The sequence below is a fragment of the Dipodomys merriami genome, unplaced genomic scaffold (genome assembly GCF_024711535.1).
Source record: "Dipodomys merriami isolate MVZ:Mamm:240054 unplaced genomic scaffold, mDipMer1.0.p SCAF_39, whole genome shotgun sequence".
In the NCBI taxonomy this organism is placed as follows: domain Eukaryota; kingdom Metazoa; phylum Chordata; class Mammalia; order Rodentia; family Heteromyidae; genus Dipodomys; species Dipodomys merriami.
Genome location: NW_027205492.1, coordinates 7,732,366 through 7,760,255, shown reverse-complemented (window position 1 = coordinate 7,760,255; position 27,890 = coordinate 7,732,366). Strand labels below are relative to the sequence as shown.

At 56.8% G+C, this 27,890-nt stretch overlaps 2 protein-coding genes across 5 annotated transcripts in view; one reads left to right on the top strand and one right to left on the bottom strand.

The window, feature by feature from the left end:
* The first annotated feature begins 634 nt into the window (after positions 1–634).
* On the top strand, positions 635–9,173 carry Spata2 (spermatogenesis associated 2). Of its 2 annotated transcripts, none has more exons than XM_069989979.1 (3): positions 635–744; positions 5,048–5,475; positions 6,292–9,173. In XM_069989979.1, the coding sequence occupies exons 2-3, from the start codon at positions 5,158–5,160 to the stop codon at positions 7,498–7,500; spliced, it is 1,527 nt and encodes a 508-aa protein (XP_069846080.1). In that variant the 5' UTR covers positions 635–744; positions 5,048–5,157; the 3' UTR covers positions 7,501–9,173. The 2 variants fall into 2 exon arrangements, with proteins under 2 accessions (XP_069846080.1, XP_069846081.1); XM_069989980.1 differs by lacking the exon at positions 635–744 and adding an exon at positions 1,104–1,699.
* Positions 9,174–13,620: 4,447 nt separating this feature from the next.
* The window catches only part of Slc9a8 (solute carrier family 9 member A8), a 56,286-nt gene continuing 42,016 nt past the window's right edge, over positions 13,621–27,890 (bottom strand). For all 3 annotated transcript variants that reach the window (XM_069989978.1, XM_069989977.1, XM_069989976.1), the window contains 7 exons: positions 27,512–27,617; positions 24,203–24,319; positions 21,948–22,030; positions 19,666–19,777; positions 17,995–18,215; positions 16,225–16,371; positions 13,621–15,663 (listed from right to left, as the gene is read on the bottom strand). In XM_069989978.1, coding sequence (XP_069846079.1) covers positions 15,556–15,663; positions 16,225–16,371; positions 17,995–18,215; positions 19,666–19,777; positions 21,948–22,030; positions 24,203–24,319; positions 27,512–27,617 — 894 coding nt within the window. In that variant the 3' untranslated portion in view covers positions 13,621–15,555. The remainder of the gene's footprint in view (positions 15,664–16,224; positions 16,372–17,994; positions 18,216–19,665; positions 19,778–21,947; positions 22,031–24,202; positions 24,320–27,511; positions 27,618–27,890) is intronic.

Below are 27,890 nucleotides of genomic sequence, written 5' to 3'. Positions count from 1 at the left end.
CCCCCCGCCGCGCTCCCAGCCGCGCTCCAGGCCCGGCTCTGGGCCGGATCCCCCCGCGCTCCCAGCCGCGCTCCAGGCCCGGCTCTGGGCCGGATCCCCCCGCGCTCCCAGCCGCGCTCCAGGCCCGGCTCTGGGCCGGATCCCCCCGCGCTCCAGGCCCGGCTCTGGGCCGGATCCCCCCGCGCTCCAGGCCCGGCTCTGGGCCGGATCCCCCCGCGCTCCCAGCCGCGCTCCAGGCCCGGCTCTGGGCCGGATCACCTCCCCCCGGCCCCCCGCGCTCTGGGCCGCGGCCTGTCCGTCTGCGAGGCGGGGTGGAGCGCGGCAGTCCCGCGGTGGGGAACCCCGCTTCACCGCTCCGGACCAGTTTCCATGACAACCCGGCTAACCAGCGTCCCGCGGCGGGTGGGTGCGCCACTTCCGGCTCGTTTATTTCCGGGTCCCTGTCCAAACTACAACAGACTACAACAGCGCGTCCTTGGGCCCGAGGCGGCCTCCGACTCCCGCCGCCTCCTCGGCCGCCAGCGAGACCTCGGCGCGAGGCGGGCGTCGCCCCTCTCCCAGGCCCGGCGCGCAGCCGCCGCCCGGCTCTCCATGGACCCGCCCATGGTGTGCGTCACTTCCGGAACGAGTGCTTCCGGGGCGCTGCCGACCCCGGGTACTGGTCTCCGTGCCCTGCAGCCGGCCGGGCTCCGGCGGCGGCCGCGCCTCCTGCTCGCTTCCCTCGGCCGGGCGCCGGCACCAGGGGTGAGTGGGGCCGCGGCGCGGCGGGGCGGGGCCGTCCTCAGCTGCCCCGGGCAGGGGCCTCCCGGCGCGGCGGGGCGCGGCGGGGCCGTCGGGAGCGGGGCCGCTCCCGCCCGCGGTTGGGACCCCCGTCCCGCCGGGGGCCGCCTCGCAGGCTCCCGGGCCCGGCCGACGGCGGCTCGGGCCGCTCTGGAGGACGCCCCGTCTTCGGCCGGGCGGGGTCGGGGACCCTCGGGGGGGGGCCCGCGGGGCCGGGCTGGTGCGCGCGCCGCGACCTTGCGCGGGGCCCTGCGGTTGCGGCCGCGCGCCGGGGACGCAGCCCGCGGGCCCGGCCGGTGCGGGGAGAAGGGGCCGTGCGGGTGTGCACCGCACCTGCCCCGCAGCGGGCGTCGCCGGGCCCGCCGGCCGCGGGGGGATGGGCGGGGCCCGGTGATCCCGCGCCGGCCCCGGCGTGAGGCCCGGAGCCCAGCGAACCTGAGCGCCAGCCCGTGGGAACGGCTCCACTTGGGGCGGGGGGCGCTTTTCCCAGCGGATGGGACCCCCCCCCCCCCGACGGCAGGCGTTACCGAGCCGGAAATCGCCGCCGCTAGCCCTGGTCCCCGCGGGGAGGGAGACCCCGCTTCCCCCGGGGAGCGTCGCCTTTGGGTCCCAGCCGGGCCGTGGGTGGAGGTGGGGAGGGCCTCTGTGGGCGTCTCTGGAGGCTGGTTAGGGGCGTGGGGCCTGTGGCACCCCAGGATGCCGCGCCAGGGTCGGGAGCCTCCTGCTTGGGGGGGCGTGGGGGGGTGAGCCGGGACTGCCCCTCACCCACCCCCGTTCGGAGGCTGAAGCTGGACCCAGGATGTTGAGACCTGTGGATTGAGGCACTGGCACCAAAATAGCTTCTGCCTGAGCGGGGCGGGGGCGCCTTGCAGTGCTGCCGGGGATGTTTCTGCTTGAATGGAGCAGCGGAGCAGCCCAGGTAAGCCAATCCGGGCCTTGCCGCCCCGGGCCCACCCCAGTTCCTTCAGATGTTCTAAAACCGGACCCCAAGAAAACCTAGCAACTCCCCTCCGCCCGTGCAGAATCTCCATCTCCAGGGATGTGCTTTGCAGAGGGGCCCAATTGAGGGTGCCACTCGAGAGCCCGTGGCCCTGGGCATTTGCCTGTTTTTAGCGCTCAGGATATTCACAGAGCGGTGTTGTTGTCCCCCCCCCCCCCAACCTGGCACGGCTTGTCACTCCAATGTTTGGGTTGCTTAGAGAAATTAACAGCTTCTGTGGCAGTGCTGTCTTGCTCCCCTGTAACCAGGCCGTGTGGTGTGGCCAGCGTGTTTTCTTGTGCATGCAGAGTACGGGGAATAAAATGCTGGCTCTGTGCTTGGGAAAGACACCAGCTCCGGCCAGCCACAAGGCAGCCTGTATTCTCAGAAAATGTATGCAGGAAGGATGATGTAACTGCCTCCCCACTGGCCAGGCTCTGGCCAGCCTCTTCCCCATGGCCCTGGAGCTTACATCATAGGGGGCTGCTCTGTGTGGGAAGATGAGAATTTTGCCACCACAAGAAGTTTCAGAAGTCAGCCCCGCCACCTGGCCGCCTCATGTGCTGTCGCTGATGAGCCTTTCAGGTAGCAGCGCTCACAGGCAAAGCGTCTCGGCCCCGCTAAAAGGCAGCATTTTGGTGTCAGGCTCAGGTCTTGCCCCAGCCTCACCCCCTGTGGCCCTGTGACGTGGGGCAAGCTGGTTCTGTGAACCGAGTCTCCTCCTTGATGTTGGGGTGTCATGTGGACTTCTTGGTTTTTGAAGAGGACTTTGCAGAGGCCTGTGAGTGGCTCTCATGGATGAGGCCAGACCTGTGTGCCTGAGTTCACAGCTGAGCCTTCCTGGCCCTGCAGGGTGACTCTTAGTGGCCTGGCCTTGATTTCCTCTTCTATGAGAAGTGTAGTTGCCTGGGAAGCCTAAGAATTGCTTGGTGCTCAGTAGGGCTCATTGTTGGTCTCCTTCTCTTTCCTTTGCTTGACTGTCTTTTAGCATTTGCCTTTTTGCCTTTTCCCTCTCTCCAAGGTCAGTTCAAGGTTCCTCCTGAGTGGGCTCTGCAGCCTTGGCGGTTGGCTGTGAGCACCCGCTGGACCCAGGTGGCCTGCTGGCGCACCGCAGAGCAGTGGCCCCTGAGCAGGACAAGGCAGCCCTCCTGGGCTCATGGCAGCCCTCCTGGGCTCATGGCTGACTCCCAGAGACAAGTCACCGCAGTGTTCAGGAGGCAGTGGTGTCTTTTTTTTTTTTTTTTTTTTTTTAATAAAATGTATTTTTGCAGTGTTGGGTGGAGCTCAGGGCTAAGAAAGTTCTTTACCCCAGAGCTGCATCCCAGCCCCTGGATGTCCTTTTGAAATGGTTTTCACATGAACCAAAAAGTAGTCCCTGGAACCAGATGCAGGATAGAAGGTTCTGGTAGATAAAGAACAGCCGAAGAGCCAAGGCGTGACTGGTGCATCTGACTGTTGTGGGAGTGGACGGCGTGCTTTGGTGGCAGCTGCTTGGCCCTTCGGTGTTGTCCCACACTGTGTCTCCTCTGCTTTACCTTGGCCCCACCCTGGTGCTAGCCAGGCCTGGGCCCAGGTGGTACCTGTTGTACCAGGGTCGGAGGCCAGCTAGGAATCTTGACCCACCTTCAGCTGACCTTAGCTCCTGGGAGCGTAGCCCACCAGGCTCCCCAGCCACTTGTTCCTCTTTAGCTATCTCCCGGGGTTCTGGGGACACCCAGAGCAGCTGAAGGGAGCCCACATCTACTGGGCCAGCCATGTTAGACACCATGGGAGACAAAACAGACAGGCTCCTTGCCTTTGTGAGTTCACCATTGCCAGGTAGTGGGGAGACAGAGGGAAGAAGGAACAGCATGGAATTGGTGATGGTGATTGTGGTTTCCCTAAATAGGGTGACAGTGAGGGACTGGGAAGCTAGGACTGACTACCCAAGGTAAGAATTCACAGGTGGCCCCTAAGGGCTGGCCCTGGAGCCAAGGCCTAAATGGGGGTAAATGAGAACATGCAGGGGGACACGTGCAAAGGGCCTGAGGTAGAAGCGTGGCTGCCCTGCTTGCCGGTGGAGACCAGAGGATGAGGCATTGCTGTTGGCTGGGCAGGAGCCCGGCCAAGGTGCCTCCCCCTCCAGCAGGGGGTGAAATGTCCACCCAAGTGGTGCTGTGCCCTCTGGAGCCCCCAGGAATCTCCCCCAAACCGAGGCCAGCCAGGCCACTGGCTCCTTGGGGCAAAGATGATTTTATTGCCTTTGAGCTGAGCAAAGATCTGCACTTGGACCCGACAAGCCGCACCCGGTCCCTTGCCCCGCCCGCTCAGGCAGTTACAGGGCACGGCAGAGGTGGCCTTAGTCCTGAGCAGGGCGGCCCCACCCAAGGCAAGGACAGCAGTGTGGGCTGGGCAGCCCACGGCTGGAGGGGCCTGTGGAGAGCCCTCAGAGGGCCCTCACCCGCAGGGAACCCTCGCAAACTCACCTTAGTAAGGTCACTGCCCCAAGAGGTTGAGGTTGGCTCAGGTGACCTGAGGAGCCCCCGGGTTCCGGGTCACGCTCGGTGGCAGGGAGAACGCCACCGTGGCTCAGCAGATGAGGGGCACAGAGCCTGGGCCCTGCTCTGGAGGCTCTGTCCCTGGCCAGCTGCAGAACGCACCCACAGGGGACACTGGTTGCATCCCTCTCCCTTGCTTTACTTCTACAATGGCGCCTTCTGGTTCTTTGGCTAAATAAAATACAAAATTGTAGCCAGATGCTATTCACGCCTGTCATCCTAGCTACCCGGGAGGATGGGCTCCGAGACTCAAAGTTCAAAGTCAGCCCAGGCAGAAAAGTCCCTGAGATTCTCATCACCAATTAATCACTTGAGCTGTGGCTCAAGTGGTGGAGCGCCAGCCAGCCTTGAGCACACTGAGCTCAGGGACAGCGCCCAGGCCCTGAGTTCAAACTCCAGGACTGGACTCCCTCCCTTCCCCTCTCCCCCCAAAAAAGTAAATGGCAGAGATTGTGGAGGTGGAACCCAGGGCCTGTATTTCTGACCCTGCCCACCATCCCCACTAGAACTTTCTGGTTATACCCTTAGAGGCCCTGGGGTCAGACCCCGCTGTGCCACAGCTGTGTGTCCTGCCAGCCCCTCCGTGTTCACGGCGGCGCCCACCGCTGCTCCTTCCTGCCCCTGGGAAGCAGGGTGTGGCGGGAAGGACGTGGACTTAGGGACTCTGGAGCCCGCCTGTGGAGCCCAGGCCTGTGCTGGGCTGGGCTTTGCCTCCTTCAGTGGTAACGCGTCTCTGTGCCTCCCCTTGCAGGGCCTCCTCGGGTCCCGGCCGGCGCCATGTCGCTGAGTTCAGCCCGGGCCCTGCCTGCAGCCCTGCAGGCATGGAGGAGGTGAGGTAGCCCCGTCGGGGAGCCCAGCTCCATGGAGACGAAGTACAAGGATGAATTGTTTCGGAAGTACGTGCAGTTCCACGAGGGCCACGTGGACGCCGGGCCCAGCCAGCAGCGGCCGGGCAGCGATGAGTTCCTGCGCGTGGCCGCCTCTACCCTGCTCAGCCTCTACAAGGTGGATCCCTTTTATCGATTCCGGCTGATCCAGTTCTATGAGGTGGTGGAGAGCGCGCTGCGCTCTCTGAGCGGCTCCAGCCTGCGGGCTCTGCACTGCGCCTTCAGTGTGCTGGAGACGGTGGGCGTCAACCTCTTCCTGTACCCCTGGAAGAAGGAGTTCCGAAGCATCAAGGTGAGGCGGGCTGCCATGCCCACGGCTCTCCCTTCTCTCTTCTCGTCCCTTCCCGGCCCTAGGAGGCACGGCGGCGAGCCCGTGGGTCACCTATTGGCTGAGCCCCGCTTCAGTCGTGGTAGCAGGAGGAAGGGAGTTTGGGGGAGGTTCTGAGCGTCACAGTGGAGGGCCGGGGTGCGCCGTGGTGTGCTCCCTCCATCCCAGAGTCTGAAGAGCCCCGGGGCCGGGGCTGTGCACTCCCTAGCCTCCGCCTTCTTCAGCTAGCCAGCCTCGGCCTTTCCCTGCACCACGCCTCCTGGGTTTGGCTGAGGCCATGCTAACCTTTTTTTTATTCATTTTCTTTTCTGTGTGCCAGTTTTGTGGTTTGAACTTAGGGCCTTGGGCAGTGACCCTGAGCTTTTGGGCTCAAGGCTGGCACTCTACCACCTGGAGCTGCAGTGTCATTTCTGGCTCTTCGGTGGTTATTTGAAGGTTAAGAGTGTCACAGACTTTCCTGCCCAGCTTTTAAGCCTCAGTCCTCAGGTCTCAGCCTTGTGAGTGGCTGGGATTTTATGTGGGAGCCACTGTGCCCAGCAACCTCTCTCCTTTTTTTTTTTTAAACCAGTCCTGGGATTTAAACTTGGGGCCTGGGCGCTGTCTCTGAGTTGCTTTTGCTCAAGGCTAGCACTCTACCACTTGAGCCACAGCGCCACTTCTGGCTTTTTCTGTGTATGTGGTGCTGAGGAATTGAACCCAGGGCTTCATGCATGCTCGGCGAGTACTCTACCGCTGAGCCACGTTCCGAGCCCTCAACCTCTTTTCTGACCCCTCTCCTAGACGTACACGGGCCCTTTTGTTTACTACGTCAAGTCTGCTCTGCTGGATGAGGACGTGCGGACCATCCTGAGTTACATGGGCTACGTGCCCGAGCTGGGGAGCGCGTACAAGCTCCGGGAGCTCGTGGAGAGCCTGCAGGTGAAGATGGTCTCCTTCGAGCTCTTTCTGGCCAAGGTTGAGTGCGAGCAGATGCTGGAGATCCACTCGCAGGTAAAGGACAAGGGCTATTCTGAGCTGGACGTGGTGGGCGAGCGCAAAAGCAGCGGGGAAGACGCGCGCAGCTGCTCGGAGGCCCTGCGGCGGCGGGCGGAGGGCAGGGAGCAGCTGACCGCCTCCATGGCGCGGGTGGCGCTCCAGAAGTCAGCCAGCGAGCGCGCGGCCAAGGACTACTATAAGCCCCGCGTGACCAAGGCCTCCCGGTCGGTGGACGCCTACGACAGCTGCTGGGAGAGCAGGCGGCCGCCCCTCAAGGCCTCGCTGAGCCTGCGCAAGGAGCCCGTGGCCACGGATGTGGGGGACGACCCGAAGGACGAGTTCACCCGCCCATCCCCCTCACCCCTGGCCATGTCCAGCTCCCCCCACGGCAGCCCGGGTGCCGTGCCCCCCGCCTCGCCCAGCAACGGCCTCGGCCTGCTGCGCGGCCCCTACTTCTCCACCCAGGAGGATGTCGATCTGTACACAGACTTGGAGCCCAGGGCCGCCTACCGGAGGCAGGATGCCCTGCGGCCCGATGTATGGCTGGTCAGGAGTGACGGCCCGGCCCTCTACCACAAGCGCTCGCCCCCCACCAAAGAGTCCGTCCTGTCCAAGTGCCAGAACTGCGGCCTGCCCTGCAGCTCGTCCCTCTGCCCGCGCTGCGACAGCCTGCTCGCCTGTCCCCCGGCTGCCAAGCCCGGCGCCTTCCCCGGGAAGGCCTCTGCCCATGACGGCCTGGCCCTCGGGGCCCCGCTGCGGGAGAAGTACGCCGGCCAGACCCAGGCCCCACACGCCAAGCCCAAGCCCGCCGCCGCCGCCACCTCGCGCTGTGGGTTCTGCAACCGCCCCGGTGCTGCCAACACCTGCACCCAGTGCTCCAAAGTGGCCTGCGAGGGCTGCCTCAGCGCCTACCACTACGACCCCTGCTGCAAGAAGGGGGAGCTGCACAAGTTCCTGCCCAACAGCCAGCTGAGCTACAAGACCGCTCCCGTCTCACACCTGGTCTACAGGTAGACCCGCGCCGCGCCGCGCCACGCCGCGCCTCCCCAAGGGCTACGCCACCCGCGGCAGCATCCCCACCGCAGACCACGCCCGGCCACAGCCACGCGGGCGCCACGGCCACCGGCCGCCCACCTGCCACTTCACGGCCACTCTCATCTCGCCCAGTGGCTGCTTTGTCGTTTGGCAAGGGAGTGGGTGGCACTTCCGTTGAGTTTTGCTAATCTCTCCACTTCCTGTTGCGCTGGTTTGGTTTGTCTCCTGGAGGGGGTCTCTATCTGCGGGACACCGCCCTCTTCCCTGGAGCCCCCTCCCCCCCAAACACACATACACAGTGGTGAGCTAGAGCCCTGTCGGCTTGCGAAATGAGCCCTCCGGCCACACGGGCCCATGGCTCCTCTCTGGCCATCCTGTTCCAGGTGCAGGGGTCCCCATGCAGACCCCGCCTCTCCAGGGGTCGAAGGTGAGCCAGGCTCCGACACTGCAGAGGGGACCCCCAGCACCGACCCCATTCTGTTTGCACACGCCCCTCTTCCTGTTCTGTAAATAGATATTTTTTGAGATTTATTTTTAAATAAATATTCAACTTGCTGTGTTCAAAGTGGTTAAACGTGAATGATGTAGCTGTTTATAAACACACTGGGTTCTTCCGTCTTCCAAGGCCGGCCTCTGCCCTCCGCTGCCGCCTGTGCGGGCCGGGGCAGGGAGAAGCTGGCCGCACCTCTCCCTCCGGTGGAGCTCTGTCTTCCGCGCTACACCTACCTCCGGGGTGCAGCGTCTTGCAGACTGACCCCGCAGTGGGGGCTCGCGGGCCCTGGCCCCTTTCCCTGGGCTCTGGCGCCTGCCGAGCGTGAAGCCGGCTCTCCAGACTTTTCTCCTGGCTCCCGCAGAAGGAAGATGAGGTGGGGCGCCCGCCTGTCCCGGGCCTCCTGCTTCCTGACACTCGAGACTCATGGGCACCAGCACTTGCCGTCATTTTGCACTAGGAGTGGGCAGAGCAGCATGTGTGTCAGACAGACACACCCGCCCTGCACTGAGCCTCGCACTTGCACACCCGAAGCTCCTCATGTGAACGACCGACCTCTGGGTTTTCCTTTTGGGGGTGCAGAGCAAGAGTGGGGCAAGAAGTTGGAAATGGATCACTCCTGCACTGAGGGCGTGCGTGCGCCGTGCACACGGGAGTCGGAGCCCGCAGAGGCGCGGGCTCCCAGCTTCAACCCGGCCGCATCTTGAGACCACTGTGAATTTGCTGCCGCTCTTCCAGCTCAGCCGAGTGGTTTTAAGGTTTTCCGGCTCTTCCACGGCTCTTTTTATATCTGTCTGGTAGATCCTGTGTCGATGTATATAAAGTTGAATTGCAGCCACCAGCCTGTGAGGCATTCGTGGTTCGTTTTCCCATTTCACACCTGGCGAGGTCCAGCCCACTCCAGAGCGCTCTGGTTTTCTAGTTTTCCATTGGCAGATAGCTCCGGCATCGCAGTGGCTCCCAGCAGGCGGAGCTGTGGCCCTGCTGAGTCCCGAGAGCTTCCCGGGCCACGGCCACGCCTTGCTGTGGTCTTTGTAGACGGTGATGGGACAGTTGAGTAAATGCTAGTGAAACATGCACATGTTTTGCATTTGATTTCTACTAAGTATTGAAATGTTGAGAGATGATTTTAAAAAATAATAAAGTGTCTTCCATTGTTAAATGAAGTGTTGGGGTTTTGTGTCCCGTCCCTCCGCATTTCTCAGAAGTGGGGTTGCTCTGGTTTGCAAGTCATCTTTAGTTCATGACATGACTCTTGTCCTCTGAGACTGACAGCAGCAGTCCCCGCGGGCTCTCAGCAGGTGCCACACAGGTGTGACCACTGGCCTCCCGGATGTCACGGCAGGGCTGCAGCCCGCTGGATGGTAGCCCAGAGGCCTGACATCAGAACTTTAATTCCGTAACTCCCTCCAGGAGGACGCGTTACTGGCCCCGGGATGGAGCACCGCTCAGCCCCACCCAGCCCTAGCCCTGCTGCTGTAGGCGCCTAGGAGTGCGCTTAGCTTCTAAAGCAGGCCACACCGCGTTTCCATGCGCAGCTGTGAGATTACCTTTAAACCAGCCGTCAGAGTGCTAAGCATGGGTTCGATCCCTATTTTATTATTTTTTTTTTGTCGGTTGTGGGGCCTGAACTCAGGGCCTGGTGCTGTCCCTCAGCTCTTTAGCTCAAGGCGAATGCTCGACCACTTGAGCCACAGCACCACTGTTGGGTCTTCGTCCGTCTTTGGACGAGGAGAGGTAAGTGCGAAGTGAAGTGTGGCCACCCGTTCCCCAGCCTCCCTTAGCCCAGGAGACAATCAGATGCAGCCAAGTGTCAAACCAAGAAGGAACCCGTTTATTAACAGGGAGCATCCCCTTTTTAAAGCAAAAGACTGTGTGGGAGGAGAGGAAATGGGATCAACCAATCACTGAAAGGCCGTACCTTATCATGCACCTAGGCGTCCATGAGTTGTTTACACACTGAACCTGAACAAATCAGCTCTGCCCACTCAACTTCCTCTCAGGGCCATCTTTGCCACCTGTGTTCCCCACAGATTTCTCCACACACCACTTCTAGTTTTCTGGTGGTTTATGGGAGATGAGTCTCCTGGATTTTCCATCCTGGGCTGCCTGAACTAGGGTCCTCAGATCTGAGCCTCCTGAGTAGCTAGGATTACAGATGTGAGCCACCAGTGCCTGGCTTTTATTATTTTTTAATCCCTATTTTAAAATGATAAAAAAATTAGCTGGGCGCTGGTGGCTCATTCCTGTAATCGGGAGGCTCAGATCTGAGGTTCACAGTTCAGAGTCAGCCCAGGTTGAAAGGTCCCTGGACTTATTTCTAGTGAATCACCTGAAAACCAGAAACGGCACTGTGCCTCAAACTCGTAGAGCACTAGCCGTGAGCAAAAAAAAAACCTCAGGTACAGTGCCCAGGCTCTGAGTTCAAGCCCCACAATCCACCAAAAATAAAAACACAACAAAAAAGCCATAAAAATCTATTCAAGGCCAGGCACCTATAATTCTGCTCAGGAGGATGAGCTCTTATGAGTATGGTTTAGAGCCAGTCTGGGCAGGAAAGTCTCAGAAACAGAAGTGGGCCTGTGGCTCAAGTGGTAGAGTGCTAGCCTTGAGCAAAAGCTGCTCAGGGACAGCTCCTAAGTCCTGAGTTCAAGCCCCAGTATCACACAAGAAAAAGCAAAACTCAAGGCAGGTGTTGAGAGTGAGGAAGGTGCTGGGGTTCTAGCAGACCTGGCTTTCTGCACCAGCCCCACCAAACATTGCTGGACAGGCCCTGAGGCAGGCCACGCAGCCACAGGGAGGAGATGGTGTTTCTGCATCACACACTGGCCCAAGCAAGAACCCAGGCCTCCATGCTGGCATTGCTGTCAGCTGCCATGAGCTGACAGGAAGTGGGTGCCTAGAGGTTCCTCAGCCTGGAAAATTGGAAGATGCCAGCCCAGCCATCTAGAGGGGGCGGTGAGGGGAGCAGATCTCTTCCTTTGTATATGTAAATGATAAACACTTAACCATCACCAGGTTCACCAGCTGTACAGGATTAGCTTTGATGCCAGCTCCAAGTGCCAGGCTGTGGTACCACACTGATTGCCTGCCGTGGAGGGATGGAAGCTGTGGCACACTGAATTGTACCCCAGTCTCCAGTTGCCTTTTCCCCTTGGTAATGGAATCCTGTTTGTTTGTTTGTTTGTTTTTGCCAGTCCTGAGTCTAACTCAGACCCTGGGTGCTGTCCCTGAGCCTCTCTGCTCAAGGTTAGTGCTCTACTACCTTTGAGCCACAGCACCACTTCTGGTTTTTGAGTGATTGGAGATTAGTCTCCCAGCGACTTCTCTGCCCAGGCTGGCTTTGAACTGTGATCCTCAGATCTCAGCCTTCTGAGTAGCTAGGATTACAGGAGTGAGCCACTGGCGCCCAGCTACATCTTAAATTTTGTATGTGGCATAAGGTGGGGGTCTAACGCCACCCTTTTACATGTAGATGTTCAGTTTTCCCAGCCCTGTTTGCTGGGGGGACTGCCTGCTTTCTCCCCATTAAACAGTCTAGGTGGCCTTTTTGATGTTTATTTGGCCATGATCACAAGGGTGTATTTCTGGTTATTCTATTCCACTGAGCTGTCTATCAATACCACACTATATTGAAAACTGTAACTGTTTTTGTTTTGTTTTGCCAGTCCTGGGGCTTGAACTAAGGGCCTAGGCACTATCCCTGAGATTCTTTTTGGCTCAAGGCTAGCACTCTACCACTTGAGCCACAGTGCCACTCACTTCCTGCTTTTTCTGTGTATGTGGTACTGAGGAACCCAGGGCTTCATGCGTGCTAGGCAAGCGCTCTACCACTGAGCACATTCCCAGCCCTGGAAAATTTTTTTTTCATTGCCAGTATCAGGGCTTGAGCTCAGTGCCTTAAGCTCTTTCATGGCTGGGGATGGCACTACTTGAGAGTCTTGCCTCCAATCGAGCATTTTCTGGCTAATTGGTGATGGACTTCACTGCCTGGGCTAGCTCTGAAGCGTGATGCTTCACATCTCAGCTGTCTCAGGACCTTGTATTGTAGACAGGTGCTCTACCACTGTGTCCAGTCCCCTTTTATTCTTGTTCAGATGAGTCATGTTTTTCCCTGGGCCAGCCTTGGACTTCTATTGTCCTACCTTCACCTCTCAAGTAACTAGATTATAGGTGTGTGTCACCAGAGCCTGGTGTGTGTGTGTGCGCGCGTGCGTGCTTGTGCTCAGGGCCTGGGCACTGTCCCTGAGCTGTTTTGCTCAAGGTTAGCATTCTACCACTTGAGCCACAGTGCCACTTCTGGCTTTTTGCTTTGGTGGTTAACTGAAGATAGGCTTTGACTAGATTTGGACTACAATCCTTAGACCTCAGCCTCCTAAGTAACTAGGATTACAGGCGTGAGTCACCAGCACCCGCCCCTTTTACTCATTCTTGCTTGCTCATTCAGCTGTCTGTCTGTACCAGATCTGTTCTCGGCTGCCCTGCTGGGCCAAACCAGCATCCCCTGCGTCCCCTGGACATGCCATGGGTAGAGCACAGGAATGCCTCGAGGGGAGGGTGGACAAACTTTTGTAGATAGTCAGTAGCAAATATTTTAAGCTTTGCAACTCATCAAGGATACGCAGATGCTGGGCTGGGAAGGTGGCTCAGTGGCAGAGTGCTTGCCTTGCACCACATAAGCAAAAAGAAAAAAGCCGAAGTGGCGCTGTGGCTCAAGTGGTAGAGCACTAGCCTTGAGCTGAAGAGCCCAGAGTTCAGGCCCCACAACCGGACCCCGCCCCCCCAAAAAAATACGCAGATGCTTTTCAAAAGAGAGAGAGCACATTCCTACTTTAGGGACAAAATCCAAAACCTCGAGCCTGTGCAATAAGTGGGGTATAGGCTCCTGGACTTCTGTGACCCGTCTGGCCTTCCATCAGCTTTTGGCCTCGAAAGTGATTTCTTCTCATGCCTGCTCCTCTCATTCCCCAGAGGGCCTGGCAGTCGAATGTGAATGGATGTCCCACGGGGCGGTGTCCTGGGCCAGCAGACCAGCCCCATCTGAACCGAGTCCCTTCCCAGCCCCCAGGGCCGGCTCTGCTAGGTGCCAGGGCCTGTGGCTTATGTCTCCCCAGTGCTGTGGTCCGGTCAGCCCCCACATGTCCCACACCTGCAGGTTCCGTTATGGTGGTGGCTGCCTCTGGCCAGCAGGCTGGGGACATCCAGGTCCAGTTGGCTAGTTCTGCCCCTCCTGCCTGGGCTGTGGTGGGTGGGCAACAGGAGACCCAGCTCTTGCCTCCTGGGTTCCTTTGGGGCCTTATACACGGCCCGATGCCTAGCAGGTCCACAAGGGTACAAACAAACTCCTGGCCCTGTCTCCCTCCCTCCTACCTGAAGACAGCTGTGGACACAGAAACGGCCCCTGTTGGACAGTGGGCTCGGAGTGCCAAGGAAAAGGCGCCGGCCCCACTGGCCTCTGAGCAGTCCCAGGCCCAACTCCTAGGCACTGTGCCGGAGCCTGCCGCTGCTGGCCGAGGAAGGCAGCAGGCAGGCCCGAGGACTCAAGTGGCATCTAGGAGGGAGAAACCCCGTGTCTGCCAAACCACTCGACATGGCGGAGACCAGCTCTGATTGAGCAGCATCTTTATTTCTAAATAAATATCCAGTGATGTGACTTCTCCAACCACTTCTAAGTGTGTAAGACAAGACAAGCAGGGGCAAAAAGGAGGCCCGGCCCCCCTTGGCCTCCCCTCCCTCAGCCCCCTCCCAAAGGAGCAGCAAGAGGCCTGCAGGGGCACAGGCCCAGCCCCAGAGCTCCAGAAACCCCAGGGGAAAGCTGCCCGCCTTCAGCACTCCATGTGCACAGGAGAGGCCGGAGGAGCTTGAGAATGCAGGGGCCCCTGGCCGTGCGGGTCTGAGCTCCGGTGGAGGCCGGGTGCACCATCCTCCCTCATGCACACCTGTGGTGGCCTCCAGGGCACACAGTCCCCCCCCCCCCAATCTCCACCCAGGCCAGGCTGGCTGCACAGCGGGGATGAGCCCTCACTGAGGCCGGGGTACACGACGGCACTTTTGCCCCCTGGGGCCGGGAAGGGGCAGCAGAGCAGCGAGGAGCTGGGGGAGAAACGCTCTGGTCCTTCCCTAGCACCGAGGTATGCCCGCACTTGGGAATTGGCAAGAGCCCAGAAGGAGGGAGCCTTGTGTGTCACAGAGCAGCTGTCAGCTCCAAGGCCGGGCTCCGGACGCTGGGCTCTGTCCAGCACGGAGCCATGCCCACTGCAGGCTCCGGCAGAGAAGGGGCAGCAGCCAGCAGGCCGGACTGCGGCTGGCTTCCGCTCTCCACCTCAGGTTCTTCATCGGGGCAGATAAAGATCTGCATGGCACCGAGGGCAGCTCCAGGCCCAGGCAGCCCAGCCACCATGCCTGGGGCTCCTTCGGCCAGGGTGCAGCCCATGGGAACAGGGACCCATGCGCTCAGAAGGCCACATCCGTCTGCTGGCCTGGAAACACAGTTAAACCCTTCCCCATACACAGGGATCTGTGGGTCACTGGGGTCTGGGGACTCGGGTGGACACTTCCACAGGCAGGGCCATTGGCCCAGCCAGCACTGCCCTGCAAGATGCACTGGTGGCTTCTCTGCCCTGCACTGAGCCCACGTGTGTGTGTGTGTGTGTGTGTGTGTGTGTGATTTGAGGCCACTTGTGTCCCAGGTGTGATTGTAGAATCCCTGCTCTGGAAACGTGTGTGTGTGTAAGCGTGTGTGTGTGTAAGCGTGTGTGTGTGATTTGAGACCACTTGTGTCCCAGGTGTGACTGTAGAATCCCTGCTCTGGAAGCCTGGCTCAGAGGGCCGATGGAACCCAAGATGGCGGGGAATGGGAGAGAGAAGGGGCAGAGCCCTGAACAGCAGTGAGGGTGGTGGCAGGTAAACAGTAGCCTGGGAGACGGGCAGAGGAGCGCCGGGGACAGGGAGCAGACGGTGGGTGGTTACGACGCTCGCGCTTTGTCACTGCGCTGTCCACAGGACCCCATACTTCCCACTCCTCTCACTAGAGGGCGCTGCGATGCCACAGGAAGGCCCGGGAAGGGCTCAGGCTGGAGAATGGTCCTTCAGTGTTTCTCAGGGAGTGGGGACGCTGCGGTCTCTAGGTCTTGCCACTGGGTCAGAATGGCTGCTGTTCCTCACAGAGGCACAGATGCCACCCAGCCTGCAGGCTGCCCCTGCTGGCAGAGGAGAGCATTTACCTGGGACTGTGGTCAGCCACTCGGGCCGGGAGCATTTACCTGGGACTGTGGTCAGCCACTCGGGCCGGGAGCATTTACCTGGGACTGTGGTCAGCCACTCGGGCCGGGAGCATTTACCTGGGACTGTGGTCAGCCACTCGGGCCGGCTCAGCAGGGAGTGTGGGGCTGACAGACATTTCTGAACCAGCTAGCTCCAAAGGCCTAGAAACTTCCACAAGGGGAGCAGCCACCTTCCACTGGCCGGTCTTACATCCTGGAGAAGCTGCCGAAAGCAAGCTGGCGCCTCTGAGTCCCGGGCCCAGAAGCTTCGCCCTCGCGCCGTCAGAACAGCTCCTGCTCGTCGTCCTCGGAGCCGGACGGGCCCTGGCGCACCTCCTCGTACCACTTGTTGGTGAGGCTCTTCATCTGGATGCGCCCGCGGTGCAGGTCCTGGGCATGGACACAGGAGCCGGTCAGCGGGAGGAGGGGCGGGGCAGGGCCACAGAGAGCAAACAGAAAGCACCACTGGGCACCTGGGAGGGGCGGGGGAGCTAGACAGCCCACAGCCTCGGGAATAGACGTGTGGCCTCAATTCTCCCCCAAAACCTCAGTTTCCCCCGCTGTCAAGTGAGCTAGCGCTGGGTCTCCTGCATGGCCGGAGAGCACACGGCGCAGTGCCCAGATCCTGAGACATCCCCCGACAAGCTCATGCCGGCCAGGCAGCCGAGACGGGGTCCAGAGGGATGGGGACGGCTGCAGGGACACCCCTGGCCTCACCTCTCACCTCCCGAGGGACCCAGCAGCACCCATGCACTCCTGGGTACTGCCCAAGGCCACAGAATGCCTGAACTCCTCAGCCCGGCTTGGGGAGGACATTGGGAAGGAAAAGCAGGGGCGGCTGAGCTCTGCTCCCCCAGCCCGCAGGGAGTGGGGTACATGGGTGGCTCACACAGGCCTCCCGCAGCCCGCCCCCGGCCCAGGGCCACTAAGGAAGCCCTGGGCCTGTCCCACCTCCTGGGTCAGCCGCCGTGTGAAGAAGGGGTTGAGGTACTTGGCGTCCAGCCACATGAAGCCCTTGAGGTCCTGCCGCCTGATGTAGTGCGCTTCGTACTCCTCCTCCGTGAGCTCCGACAGGTGCTCCGACTCCACTGTGTTGCCCTGGGTGACAGGGAGCCCCCAGCTGTCAGCCACTGCTCCCCGGGACCTCCTACCACCCAGCCCTAACTACTCACTGTACCCTCAGTGCAGGGCAACCAAGGGCACAGCAGCCCCCGGCCCTCGGCTGGCACAGCTGAGTCAGAAGCTCTGGGAGCTGGGTGGGCAGGCAGGGGAGGGGAGGGCAGGGAGAGGGAGGGGGAAGACAAGCCTGGAGATGAGGACTGAGGCTCTTCTGCTCCACCCCAGCAGAGAGGCCCCAAGCCAGCAGAAACCTGATGAAGCCACCAGCACCACCACTGTCGCCACCATCGTCACCAGACATCGCCACCAATGACAGCCCTCCCATCCCAGGCCCGGCCTGTGGGACAGATAGGGGGGCAGGCATCCTGATCTATGCTACAGAGATGCTAAAGCTCTGCTCCCACAGAAGCAACAGGACATACAGGGCACTCTCCCACCTGCAGTCTCTGCCTCAGTAGGTCAGGCCAGGAAGCTGAATCTATCAAGTTCCGGGGCTGCCACTGGCAGTCGACCTGCGGCCCCCCTGCAGTGTGCAGTGAGGCCTGGGCTCTGACTAGGCCGCGGTGTGCTCACCTGCAGGCCAGGGCCATACAAGCACCTTCTGCAGGCAGTGTTGCGGCGCCTGACCACAGCGCATGTGCATGCTGAAGGAGCCCGGCCTCTCACCTCCACAAGAGGGGCTGCAGTCCCTGCAGTGCTTGTTACAAAGGCCCCTTCTGCTGGGTGATGCCCAGCAGCCTACGCCCACTCTTTAAAACCAGCAAGTATGCCTGTCATCCTAACTTCTCAGGAGGCTGAGATCTAAAGATTGGGGTTCAAAGCCAATCCAGGCAGGAAAGTTCTTGAGACCCGAATTAATTACCAAAAAGCAGGAAATGGAGCTAGAGCATTATTAGCCTTGAGCACAAAAGCTCAGGGACAGCACCCAGACCCTGAGTTCAAGGCCCAGGACTGGCCCCTAACAACAAAACCCAGCAAGAAAGGTGGTAGACAGGGCAAGGAGAAAGGCCTGCACACGGGAGCCCACAGAGTTCAGCCCAATGTCACCTAAAGGCCCCCCACCTTCAGCCCCACAGTAGCCCCCTATGCTGGTGCCAACTAAGTGGCTGAGGGGCCGGGAGGCCCAGTCTTCCAGACCTGTCTCCAATCACAGGCAGCCTGTGAGGATTCCTGCTACCTGCAAAGGAGCACTAGAAAGGGGCAGGGCAGCACCAGAGGTGGGCAATGGGTATAGGAAAGGGAGTTTCCACTGAAGCCACCCTGAACCCCTCCAGCCCTAGCCTGTGCCCTCCACGTCCTGAGGGAGGCCACCTCCTTGACGGCCCAAGCAGCCACTGCAAGCTGCCCTGCCCTCTGTAGGTCCCAACAGGTGTTTGAGTGAGCACTGGGGACACTGATCTGGACCTTTCCAGGCCAGGTCTCTGGCAGGGGCAGGGCTGCCTGGTTCTACCAAGCACCCTTTGCCGCAGATGGACTATGGGGCTGGTGGACATGCTACCACACAGACCCAGGCTTTCGAATCTATGCTGCACACACCAAGCATCCCAGGATCCCACACCCGCCCTTCCCACAGGCACGGCCCCCAGCAGGCACGGCACTGACCATCTTCTCGGTCTTGCTGAGGTTGACGTCCTTCTTGCTCCTGCGGCGAGTCCTGGCATCCTCAATGTCCATGAGGCGGATGAGGGGCATGGTGCTGCCACCCAGCAGCAGGATGGTGAAGAGCACAATGATGATCGTAGTGGTGCCAATGAGCTGCCGCTTCTCCATGGGCTCCAGGTCCAGGTGCAGACTCAGGGCGTAGGGGATGGCCCCCCGTAGGCCTGAGGGGACAGCAGCGGGTCAGGAGCCCAGGAGGCGAGGATGCTGTCACAGACCGCGCAGTGCTTCCTGGTATGAGAGGCTGTACAGTGGCTCTGTACAGTGGCTGCCCTTGCACTGGCTGGCAATCCTGCTTCAGGCACAGGAGTGCTGGGATTACAGTTGTGCATCAGTGCAGCCAGTTGACACACACATTGTGGTATTTTTGGTGCTATTGGGATTTGAACTCAGGCTGTCTCATTTTTTTATTTTGTTTTGTCGGTCATGGGGCTAGAACTCTGGCCCTGGGTGCTAACTGGAGATAAAGAATCAGGGATTTTTCTGGCTTTGAATCTCAATCATCACATCTCAGTTTCCTAAGCAGCTGTTATTATAAGCCTGAGCCACCAGCGCCACACCAGGTCTTTTGAAAGTAATTTTTTTTTTTATTGGTCGGTCATGGGTCTTGAACTCTGGGCCTGGGCACTATCCCTCAGCTCTTCAACTCAAGGCTAGCGCTCTACCACTTGAGCCACAGCGCCACTTCTGGTTTTCTGTTTTTTTGGGTCCGGTCATGGGGCCTGAACTCTGGGCCTGGGCGCTGTCCCTCAGCTCTTCAGCTCAAGGCTAGCACTCTACCACTTGAGCCACAGCGCCACTTCTGGCTTTTTTCTTTTTGCTTATGTGGTGCTGAGGAATTGAACCCAGGGCCTCATGCATGCAAGGCAAGCGCTCTACCACTGAGCCACCTTCCCAGCCCCTTCTGAGTGGTTTATTGGAAATAATAGTCTCACACACTTTCTGCCCAGGCTGGCTTTGAACCACAATCCTCAGATCTCAGCCTGCTGAGTAGGTAGGATGACAGACGTGAGTCACTGGTGCCTGGCCTTGAGAGCAATCTTAAGACAAATTTAAAGCTTGCTATAAATGCAAGAACATTATGAAATATGTTGCTATATTCTAACTCATATGGAAATGCTTCAATCGTAACACTTAAACAAGGAAGCACAAAGAACTCTATGTATTTCCCCAAAATGGAAAGATGTGTAAGGATCTGGTTTTTTAGGAGTCAAAGCTTTATAAAATCATTTTCATGCTTGAAAATGTGGAGAAATGACTGAACGGCAGCTGAAATATTCCAAGAAACTGCTAGAACTCTGGCTGAAGGAAAAAATAGGCACCCCGAGTATGTCAGGGCTAGGAGGGCTGAGGTAGGGCATCTGCCTTCTAGCATGAAGTCCTGGGTCACCTGCCCAGTACTGCCAAAAGCAAAGGCACAGCAGACACCTCCTGTCCCCATGAGCCCTAAGAAGGGGACAGGGCAAGGCTGGTCCTGGCTGCCTGCTGACAGTCAGGGGTCCTGAGCCGGTCCTCTGCCCCCTCCATGGAGCACAGGGGGCACCCTGAGGCAGGCAGTAACCCGGTATCTGGGCATGTCTTTATCACCGCTCTCCCCTCTGTTGACTCTCTTACCACTAAACCACATGATGAACATCATCTTCGGAGTGATTTTATGGTCACGGAAGAAATTCAGCAGATAGGAAAGAGGGAAAATGTTGACCGCTCTGCCAAACAGGACGAGCACCTGTGAGCACAAATTGAGTCAGCTCTGCTGCTTCTCGCTGGATCTCGTGGCTGCTGCCACAGGGGGGTGCACCCACGCCAGAGTCCATGTGTGGGGAACAAGCTCTGTGTCTCACGTTTCCACAGTGGGAGGAGAGCCAGGGAGCAACAGGGCCAATGGCCAGAACCCAGGCAGAAACCATCCATCAGGTCAAGGGCACCTGACTGAGAAGACCTCACCATGAGACAGGCTGCTGCTGTCTTCCCCACGGGGTGAGCTCTGGAGGGCAAAGGGCTTCTGCCTCCTTGTGGGGCCCCACTCCCCACGGCAAGGTGGCAGACTGATGTCGACCTGGAAATGGAACCTGCAAGTACCTGCCATGGCTTTTGGCTTCCAGCATCTCCAAAGGACTTAGTCCTAATGACACACAGTCTATGGGGTTGGGCTGGGGCTTCCTAGCATGCACAGGGCCTCTGGGTTAGGCACCCAGCACTGGGGAAAGGAAAGACAAAAGCAACCAGGAGTTGGTGGCTTATGCCTGTAATTCTAGCTACTCAGGAGGCTGAGATCTGAGGATAGAGGTTTGAAGCAAGCTGAGCAGATAAGTCTGAGACTCCAAATAAGGAGCATTTATCTAAAGTGGAGCTATGGTTCAAGTGGTAGAGTGCTAGCCTTGAGCAAAAAAGCCCAGTGAGAGTTCAAAGCCCTGAGTTCAAGCCCCAGTACTGGCACACAAAAAATAAAAGGAAATAGCAAAATAAAGCTCTATTATGCACTGGACTCTCACAAGTATTTATTCATTCATTTGCATTTGGGACACATGTACATTTTTCAGGCTTTAAGTTTATTTATTTATTTTTTTTGGTCGGTTGTAGGGCTTGAACTCTGGGCCTGGGCGATGTCCCTGTGCTCTTCAGCTCAAGGTGAGTGCTCTACCGCTGGAGCCACAACACCACTTCCGGTTTTGTAGTGGTTTATTGGAGATAAGAGTCTCACGAACTTTCTTGCCCGGGCTGGCTTTGAACCGTGATCCTCAGATCTCAGCCTCCTGAGTAGCTAGGATTACAGGCGTGAGCCACCAGTGCCCGGCAGTCAAAACACTTTTATGTCAGATAATGTACTAAGGATTTTGTCTGACATGCGTTATAACTGGCTACGAAGACCCAGCTCACTTGCTTCAGTTATTTTCCAGACAGGGTCTGTAAGTTTTGCCTCAGACCTGCCCCTAGCATAAGTGAGCTCACAGGTGTGCCACACGATACCCACTTATTGATCAAACTGGGTCTCACTAACTTTTTGCTGGGGCTAGTGTCAAACCCCAATGCTCCCAATCTCTAAATCTGCACTCTGATTTTTGTGCTGGTCCTGGGCTTGAACTCAGTGCCTAGGCCTTGCCCCTGAGCTTTTTTGCTCTTTTCCCCACTCTTTTGTTCTGATGTCTTTTATTTTCTTCAGTTGTGGGCCTTGAACTAACTCTGTCCCTTGCTATTTTGTGCAAAGCTAGCACTCTACCAGTGAACTCCACTTCTGGTTTTTGAGAGATTAATTGGAGATAAGAATCTCATGGATTTTCCTGCTGGGCTGGCTCAGAACTGCAGTCCTCAAATCTGTCTCCTGAGTAGCTAGAATTACAGATATGAGCCCAGCTTTGTTTCCATTTTTAAAGGAGACATAGTATTCAAGGCCACTGAAAATTAAAGAGTAATTAATGAGACTTACTCATTAATTCCACTCCTTGCCCTTCTGGCACGCCTGGCAGTTTTTGTGGCATGTGGTCTGACATCAGGGTCAAGCTTTAGACCAGTGCTCTGCCACTTAAACTGCATGTTTGTGATTTTTTTTTTTTTTTGGGTCCGGTCATGGGGCCTGAACTCTGGGCCTGGACGCTGTCCCCCAGCAATTCAGCTCAAGGCTAGCGCTCTACCACTTGAGCCACAGCGCCACTTCTGGCTTTTTTCTTTTTGCTTATATGGTACTGAGGAATCGAACTCAGGGCCTCATGCATGCAAGGCAAGCGTTCTACCACTGAGCCACCTTCCCAGCCCCATGTTTGTGACTTTTTAACCAAAAGAAACTTAAACAGAAGAGTCTATGTAGCTGTTGAACTGTTAACAGTTACATAAATGAATCTAGAATATGTGGCTATTGATCTAAAAATAAGCATTTAAATAAAAACAAGGGATGTACTTACTATGCACCAGATGACAAAGGAAATTTCAAACTTGTGAGGGAAACTAAAAATGGACAGGCCAAGAAATGCAAACACACATGTTTCTGAAACAAATCAAAGAATGCGTTATTCATCCCAACCATTTTCTCCAGCAGTACGACACTGTTCAGTAGCACAACCCATTATATTTTATTTTCTAGAAAATCCTACAACTAATATGTATATGTATATTATATACATATGCATATATGTGTGTATATATGTGTGTGTGTATATATATATATATATATATATATTTTTTTTTTTTTTTTTTTCCTTTCCAGTTGTGAGGCTTGAACTCAGGGCCTGATCACTATCCCTGAGCTCTTCTGCTCAAGGCTAGTGCTCTACCACTTTGAGCCACAGCACCACTTCCAGTTTTCTGGTGGCTAATTGGAAATAAAAGTCTTACAGACTTTCCTACCCGGCCTGCTTTGAACTGCGACCCTGAGATCTCAGCCTCCTGAGTAGCTAGGATTACTGGCGTGAGCCACCAGCTCCCAGCTCCACAACTGATATTTTGGTCATGTAGGCACTGTTTCCCTGCACCTCAGAATTCCCCATGCAATGGGTCACACTGTCCCAGCCAGAAATGACAAACTAGGAAACTGCCCATTGTCTGAACACTGTTTTGGGCATAGATGCCCACAGCAAGGAGAGCCTACTGTCAACTTCCTCCCTGTGCAGAGGAAGTCAAGTGACTGCCCTCAACTGGCCTCGAGGTACTGAGGCCTCAGTGTTTAGAGCCCATCTTCTGCCCAGCAGGACTGGCAGGGAGAGACGCAGCTCTAGCTCCTGGCTCCCCCTGCGCCCCAGGAGGGCCCAACATGGACTCTCAGTGAACTGTGTATTTTAAGACAAAACACCTTATAAATTTTAGGTACTCTGCTTAAACTGTGACGCTGGTTGCTCAGAATAGCCTCATAGCTGGGGAGACAGAGACTAGATTTTGAAAATTAAACATCATAAAACAAGCAAGGCTACTTTACAACATGACAGCTGTGTTTGTTCAGCAGTCACACACCCTGTAAAATAAGCCCACAGCTGGACATTGCTCTCTGTTCTCTCCTTGGCAGGCCTTCTTATCTAGTAACAATTCTGTGGCCTTTCCAAATAAGCAGTTACAGCGTGGGCATGGCCACCTCTGCCTCTGGCTGGCAGCGTGAACGGCAGCATATGACTGGACTCTGGCTGAATCAGCCCACCCTCACATGACTGGAGCCTGGCTGAGCTGACCACTCTGGCACATGGCACTTCCCTTCAGCTTTCTAATCTATAAGCTGTAGCATCATCCTGACACATAGCCAAATCTCTGCGCTTGGATGCTGGGTCCAGGAGCATGTGCCTCTTGAGTCAGACAGATGCTGCAAATGACTCTGAAAGGGATGGCCCAGTAAACTCAGCTGGTATCTTCATGCCCAGGCCAGAGCGCAGTACCACCCAACGGGAAATCTGCCTCGGATGGGGACAAAAGAGGAGCTGACACGTTTTGCCTAGGATCCTTTGACTGTGAGGGTGTTCCGAGACAGGTGTCTGGGACTAAATACCCAGAAGCGGAGGCCTGGCCTCTACTCTCACTTTATGGCAAGAAGTCTCCGGCCTCTCCTCCCCTGAGCTGTTTACCTCTGCACAGCCAGCTCTGCCCCCCTCTCCCCCCTCCCCGGCTCGTCAAAGAGAGACAAGTCCCTGGCAGCACCAGGCAGTGCTGCTGTTGGAGTGGCTGAGAGGATGCGCTCCTCTCAGGTACAAGAAGTACAGGAGGAGGAGGAGGTGGAGGAGGAGGAGGAGGAGGAGGAGGAGGAGAAGGAAGAGGAGGAGGAGGAGAAGGAGGAGGAGGAGGAGGAGGAGGAGGAGGAGGAGGAGGAGGCGGAGGAAGAGGAGGAGGAGGCGGAGGAGGAGGCAGAGGAGGAGGAGGAGGCGGAGGAAGAGGAGGAGGAGGAAGAGACAGAGCTGGAGGAGTGGGACCCTCAGCAGGGGCTCATGGGCACTGTGGAAATGCAGGGACTGCATTCCACGTGCCAAGCCAGGGTTTCCCATGTTCTCTTTACCATGCGGTCTTCTCACCCAATCCCCAGCATCAGAAACTTTCCCAGGAGACAGTTTTGGAAAAGCTGGTCTCAAATGTCTTAGATGAGCAGATCTTAAAATGGCCACTGGTTGGAGGAAGAGCACGGGCAGGGAGTGTAGTACTTGCTGCCAGGCAGGGCCACAACTGATGCCCAGCACAGAGGACTCACCGCACAGGAAGGCCACAGTCCGGAGGGTTTGCTGCATGAGGATCTGGGTGACCGGGGAGAGGTTATGGTGGGTGTAGTGGGACATCACAATGCCCGAGAACAGGATGGCCATGATGCCTGGAGGGGGTGAGAGGCAAAGCACAGAGGCGTGAGCAGACACAAGCCCGCCATGTGACACCCAGATGGACAGGAGGCCTCCCCCAGTGCGAGGAACTGTAGTAGGGTTTTAAGAGGAAAGGGAGCTAGGCGCTGGCTCTCGCCTGTAATCCCAGTTACTCAGGAGGCTGAGATCTGAGAATTGCAGTTTGAAGCCAGCCTGAGATTCTTTTTTTTTGTTGTTGTTGGTCATGGGGCCTGAACTCTGGGCCTGGGTACTGTCTCTCAGCTCTTCAGCTCAAGGCTAGCGCTCTACCACTTGAGCCACAGCGCCATTTCCAGTTTTTTCTGCTTATGTGGTGCTGAGGAATTGATCCCAGGGCCTCATGCATGCAAGGCAAGTGCTCTACCACTGAGCCACCTTCCCAGCCCTCCCTGAGATTCTTTTTTTTTTTATGGTCAGTTGTGGGGCTTGAACTCTGGACTTGGGCACTGTCCCTCAGCTCTTCAGCTCAAGGAGAGCACTCTACCCGCTTGAGCCACAATACCACTTCCGTTTTGTAGTGGTTTATTGGAGATAAGATTCTCAGACTTTCCTGCCTGGGCTGGCTTTGAACTGTGATCCTCAGATTTCAGTCTCCTGAGTACTAGGATTATAGGCATGAGCCACCAGCGCCCAGCCTTCCCTGAGATTCTTATCTCCAATAAACTACTCAGAAAAAGCTGAAAATGCTGCTGTGGGTTAAGTGGTAGAGTATCAGCTTTCTGCAAAAGAAGGTCAGGGATAGCAAACACCCAGGCCCTGAGTTCAAGACCAAAGATTGGCCATAAAAAATATAAATTAGGGGGCTGGGAAGGTGGCTCAGTAGTAGAGTGCTTGCCTTGCATGCCTGAGGCCCTGGGTTCGATTCCTTAGCACCACATAAGCAAAAAGAAAAAAGCCGGAAGTGGCGCTGTGGCTCAATTGGTAGAGCGCTAGCCTTGAGCTGAAGAGCTGAAGGACAGTGCCCAGGCCCAGAGTTCAGGCCCCACGACCGGACCCCCCCCCAAAAAAAAAATATATATATATATAAAAATTAGGAGACTGGGAAAATCATGGTTCATGGTCACTCCAAGCAAAAAGACCTCTTGTCAACAAATAAGCCAGTCATGGGGGCATACATCTGTAATCCCAGATTATGTGGGACACATAAATAGGAGGATCTCAGTCCAAGACTGGCACTGGGCAAAAAAAAGAGCAAGAGCTTTTTTGTTTGTTTCTGTGTTTTGTTTTTCTGATCCTGGGGTGTGAAGTCAGGTCCTGGGTACTGTCTGTGATGTCTGTGAGGATAGAACCATGCCCTGCACCGGGACAGGAGTCTCTGTGTCATATAGGAAACCAAGATATTTTTTCAAAAATCAAACAGGATATCCAAATATACAAACTGAAAGTCAAATTGTATAAGCCATGTTTTACCTCACTTCTCTCATTTTAGGGAAATAGTCTAACTGGCTAACTTGGCATAAATCACAGAATGACTCAGACACCGGCTGTCAGCTGTCTGTATATGCCAAGGCTTATGAAACAAGGAGAGCTGCAGGTGTCTGTCACCTGTGTGCCGGAGGACTCACAGGCCCAGCAAAGAGCAAATTCCTTTGCTCATTCATCCCCAGAGACTCTGCACATGACCAGATGGGCAAAGGGACACAGGGAGGAGACAGTTCACCTGCTCTTAGAGCACCAAGCAGGTCTCAGAGGGCACAGGTTCCTTGTGGAAACCCCTGCTGGAGTGATCTGCGCTGTCAGGTTCCTCTGCTCCTCTCCATAGGTACAGGTGACCTCCAGGAGAGCAGCACCATGAAGGCTCTGCCACCAAAAGGCAACACCAGGGCAGGGACACAACTCAGGTAAAGCCTGAGCATATGGGAGCGTGAGGCCTTAGATCTGAACCCCAGCACTGCTGAACACACACACACACACACACACACACACACACACACACACACACACACACACACACACACACACACACACACACACACACACACACACACACACACACACACACACACACACACACACACACACACACACACACACACACACACACACACACACACACACACACCCCTGGCCTGGAAGCCAACCTCTACCAGCCAGCACTCATGGGCCCTGGCTTCCTGGCCTTCACCAGCCTGTTACCCTTACCCTGCTGTAAAGTCAGCCCAAGAGGAACCAGGTGGTTCTTGTAAGAAATATGTGCCCGGAAATGGAACTGTAGCTCAAAGAGGTAGAGCACTAGCCTTGAATGAAAAAGCTCAGGGTCAGCACCCAGGCAGAGTTCAAACCGTATGACTGATAAAAAAGAACAACACAAAACATATGTAAGAACTTTGGGCCCAACCCTCACTCTTTCCACAGAGGAGGCTGCCATGCCTTGCAAGCCCCTGGGAGGGGCTGAAGGTGGAGTGTCCCTGCCCACAGGCCCTCACTCAGCCTGGGTGCTGGTCAGCAGGGGGCAGTGTGGCAAAGGGGGAGTTTGGCAAAATGAGTCCAGTGTACTGCACAGTCCCACAGTAAGGGATATAGAGAAAGCATAGACATGACAGGAGACCCCAAAGGAGATCCTGTGAGTAAAATACTGGTAATAAGAACAGAGATGTGGCCAGGCACTGGTGGCTCACGCCTGTAATCCTAGCTACTCAGGAAGCCGAAATCTGAAGATCATAGTTCAAAGCCAGCCCAGGCAGGAAAGTCCATGAGACTGTGATCTCCAATTAACCACTGGAGAACTGGAGGTGGCGATGTGGCTGAAAGTGGCAGAGCACCTGGAGTAAAAGAGCTCAGGGATAGTGCCCAGGCCCCAATTTCAAGCCTCAGGAATGACACAAAATGGAAGAAAAAAAGTAAAATCAGGAATACTGTGTCCAATACGCCCCACCCTGCTAACATGGTGGGAGGGGCACATGCTGGCCCCTCTACTGGCCTTGGCCTGTTTGGAGGGAAATGTCTCAGGGAAGGTGATGAGCACCAGATCTTGAGTGGAGATGACCAATACTCTGCAAACTCCAGATGACCTTGGGCAGTGTAATCTAGTGCAACGGAGGTCTTCTTATGAGTACAGGAGGGACCTTCCTAGTGCCTCTGCCTCTGGGGACTCGTTAAAACAACCGCCTCCTCTTTAAGCAGGCAGGCCAGGCCACAGCCAGGCCACCCGGCCCCCAGTCGCCTACCTGACAGCGAGGTCCCCTCCGCCAGGCCGTAGGGCAGGTAGGCAAAGATGATCATCATGCCGAACTCCAGGGAGGGCGTTTTCCTCAGATCGATGTGCTTCAGCACGTGAAGGCCGTCAAGGAAAAGGGACCAAGGGGTGCTGGATGGGACACACAGGCGACCACAGCAGCTGCCTTCCAGTGAACAAGTACAGAAGACGCAGAACTGACCAGGGCTGTGATGAACTTGTCATTATAGACTTTCTTCCCTGTGAACACTGGTTGTCACAAAAACGGGATGTGCTAAAACACTAAGAATTGAGAATGGTGGAGACAAATGCTGGGGGAATTAAAATCAGCCAAGTGAATTTCTTGAAAAATGCAGATGGGGCCACTGTGA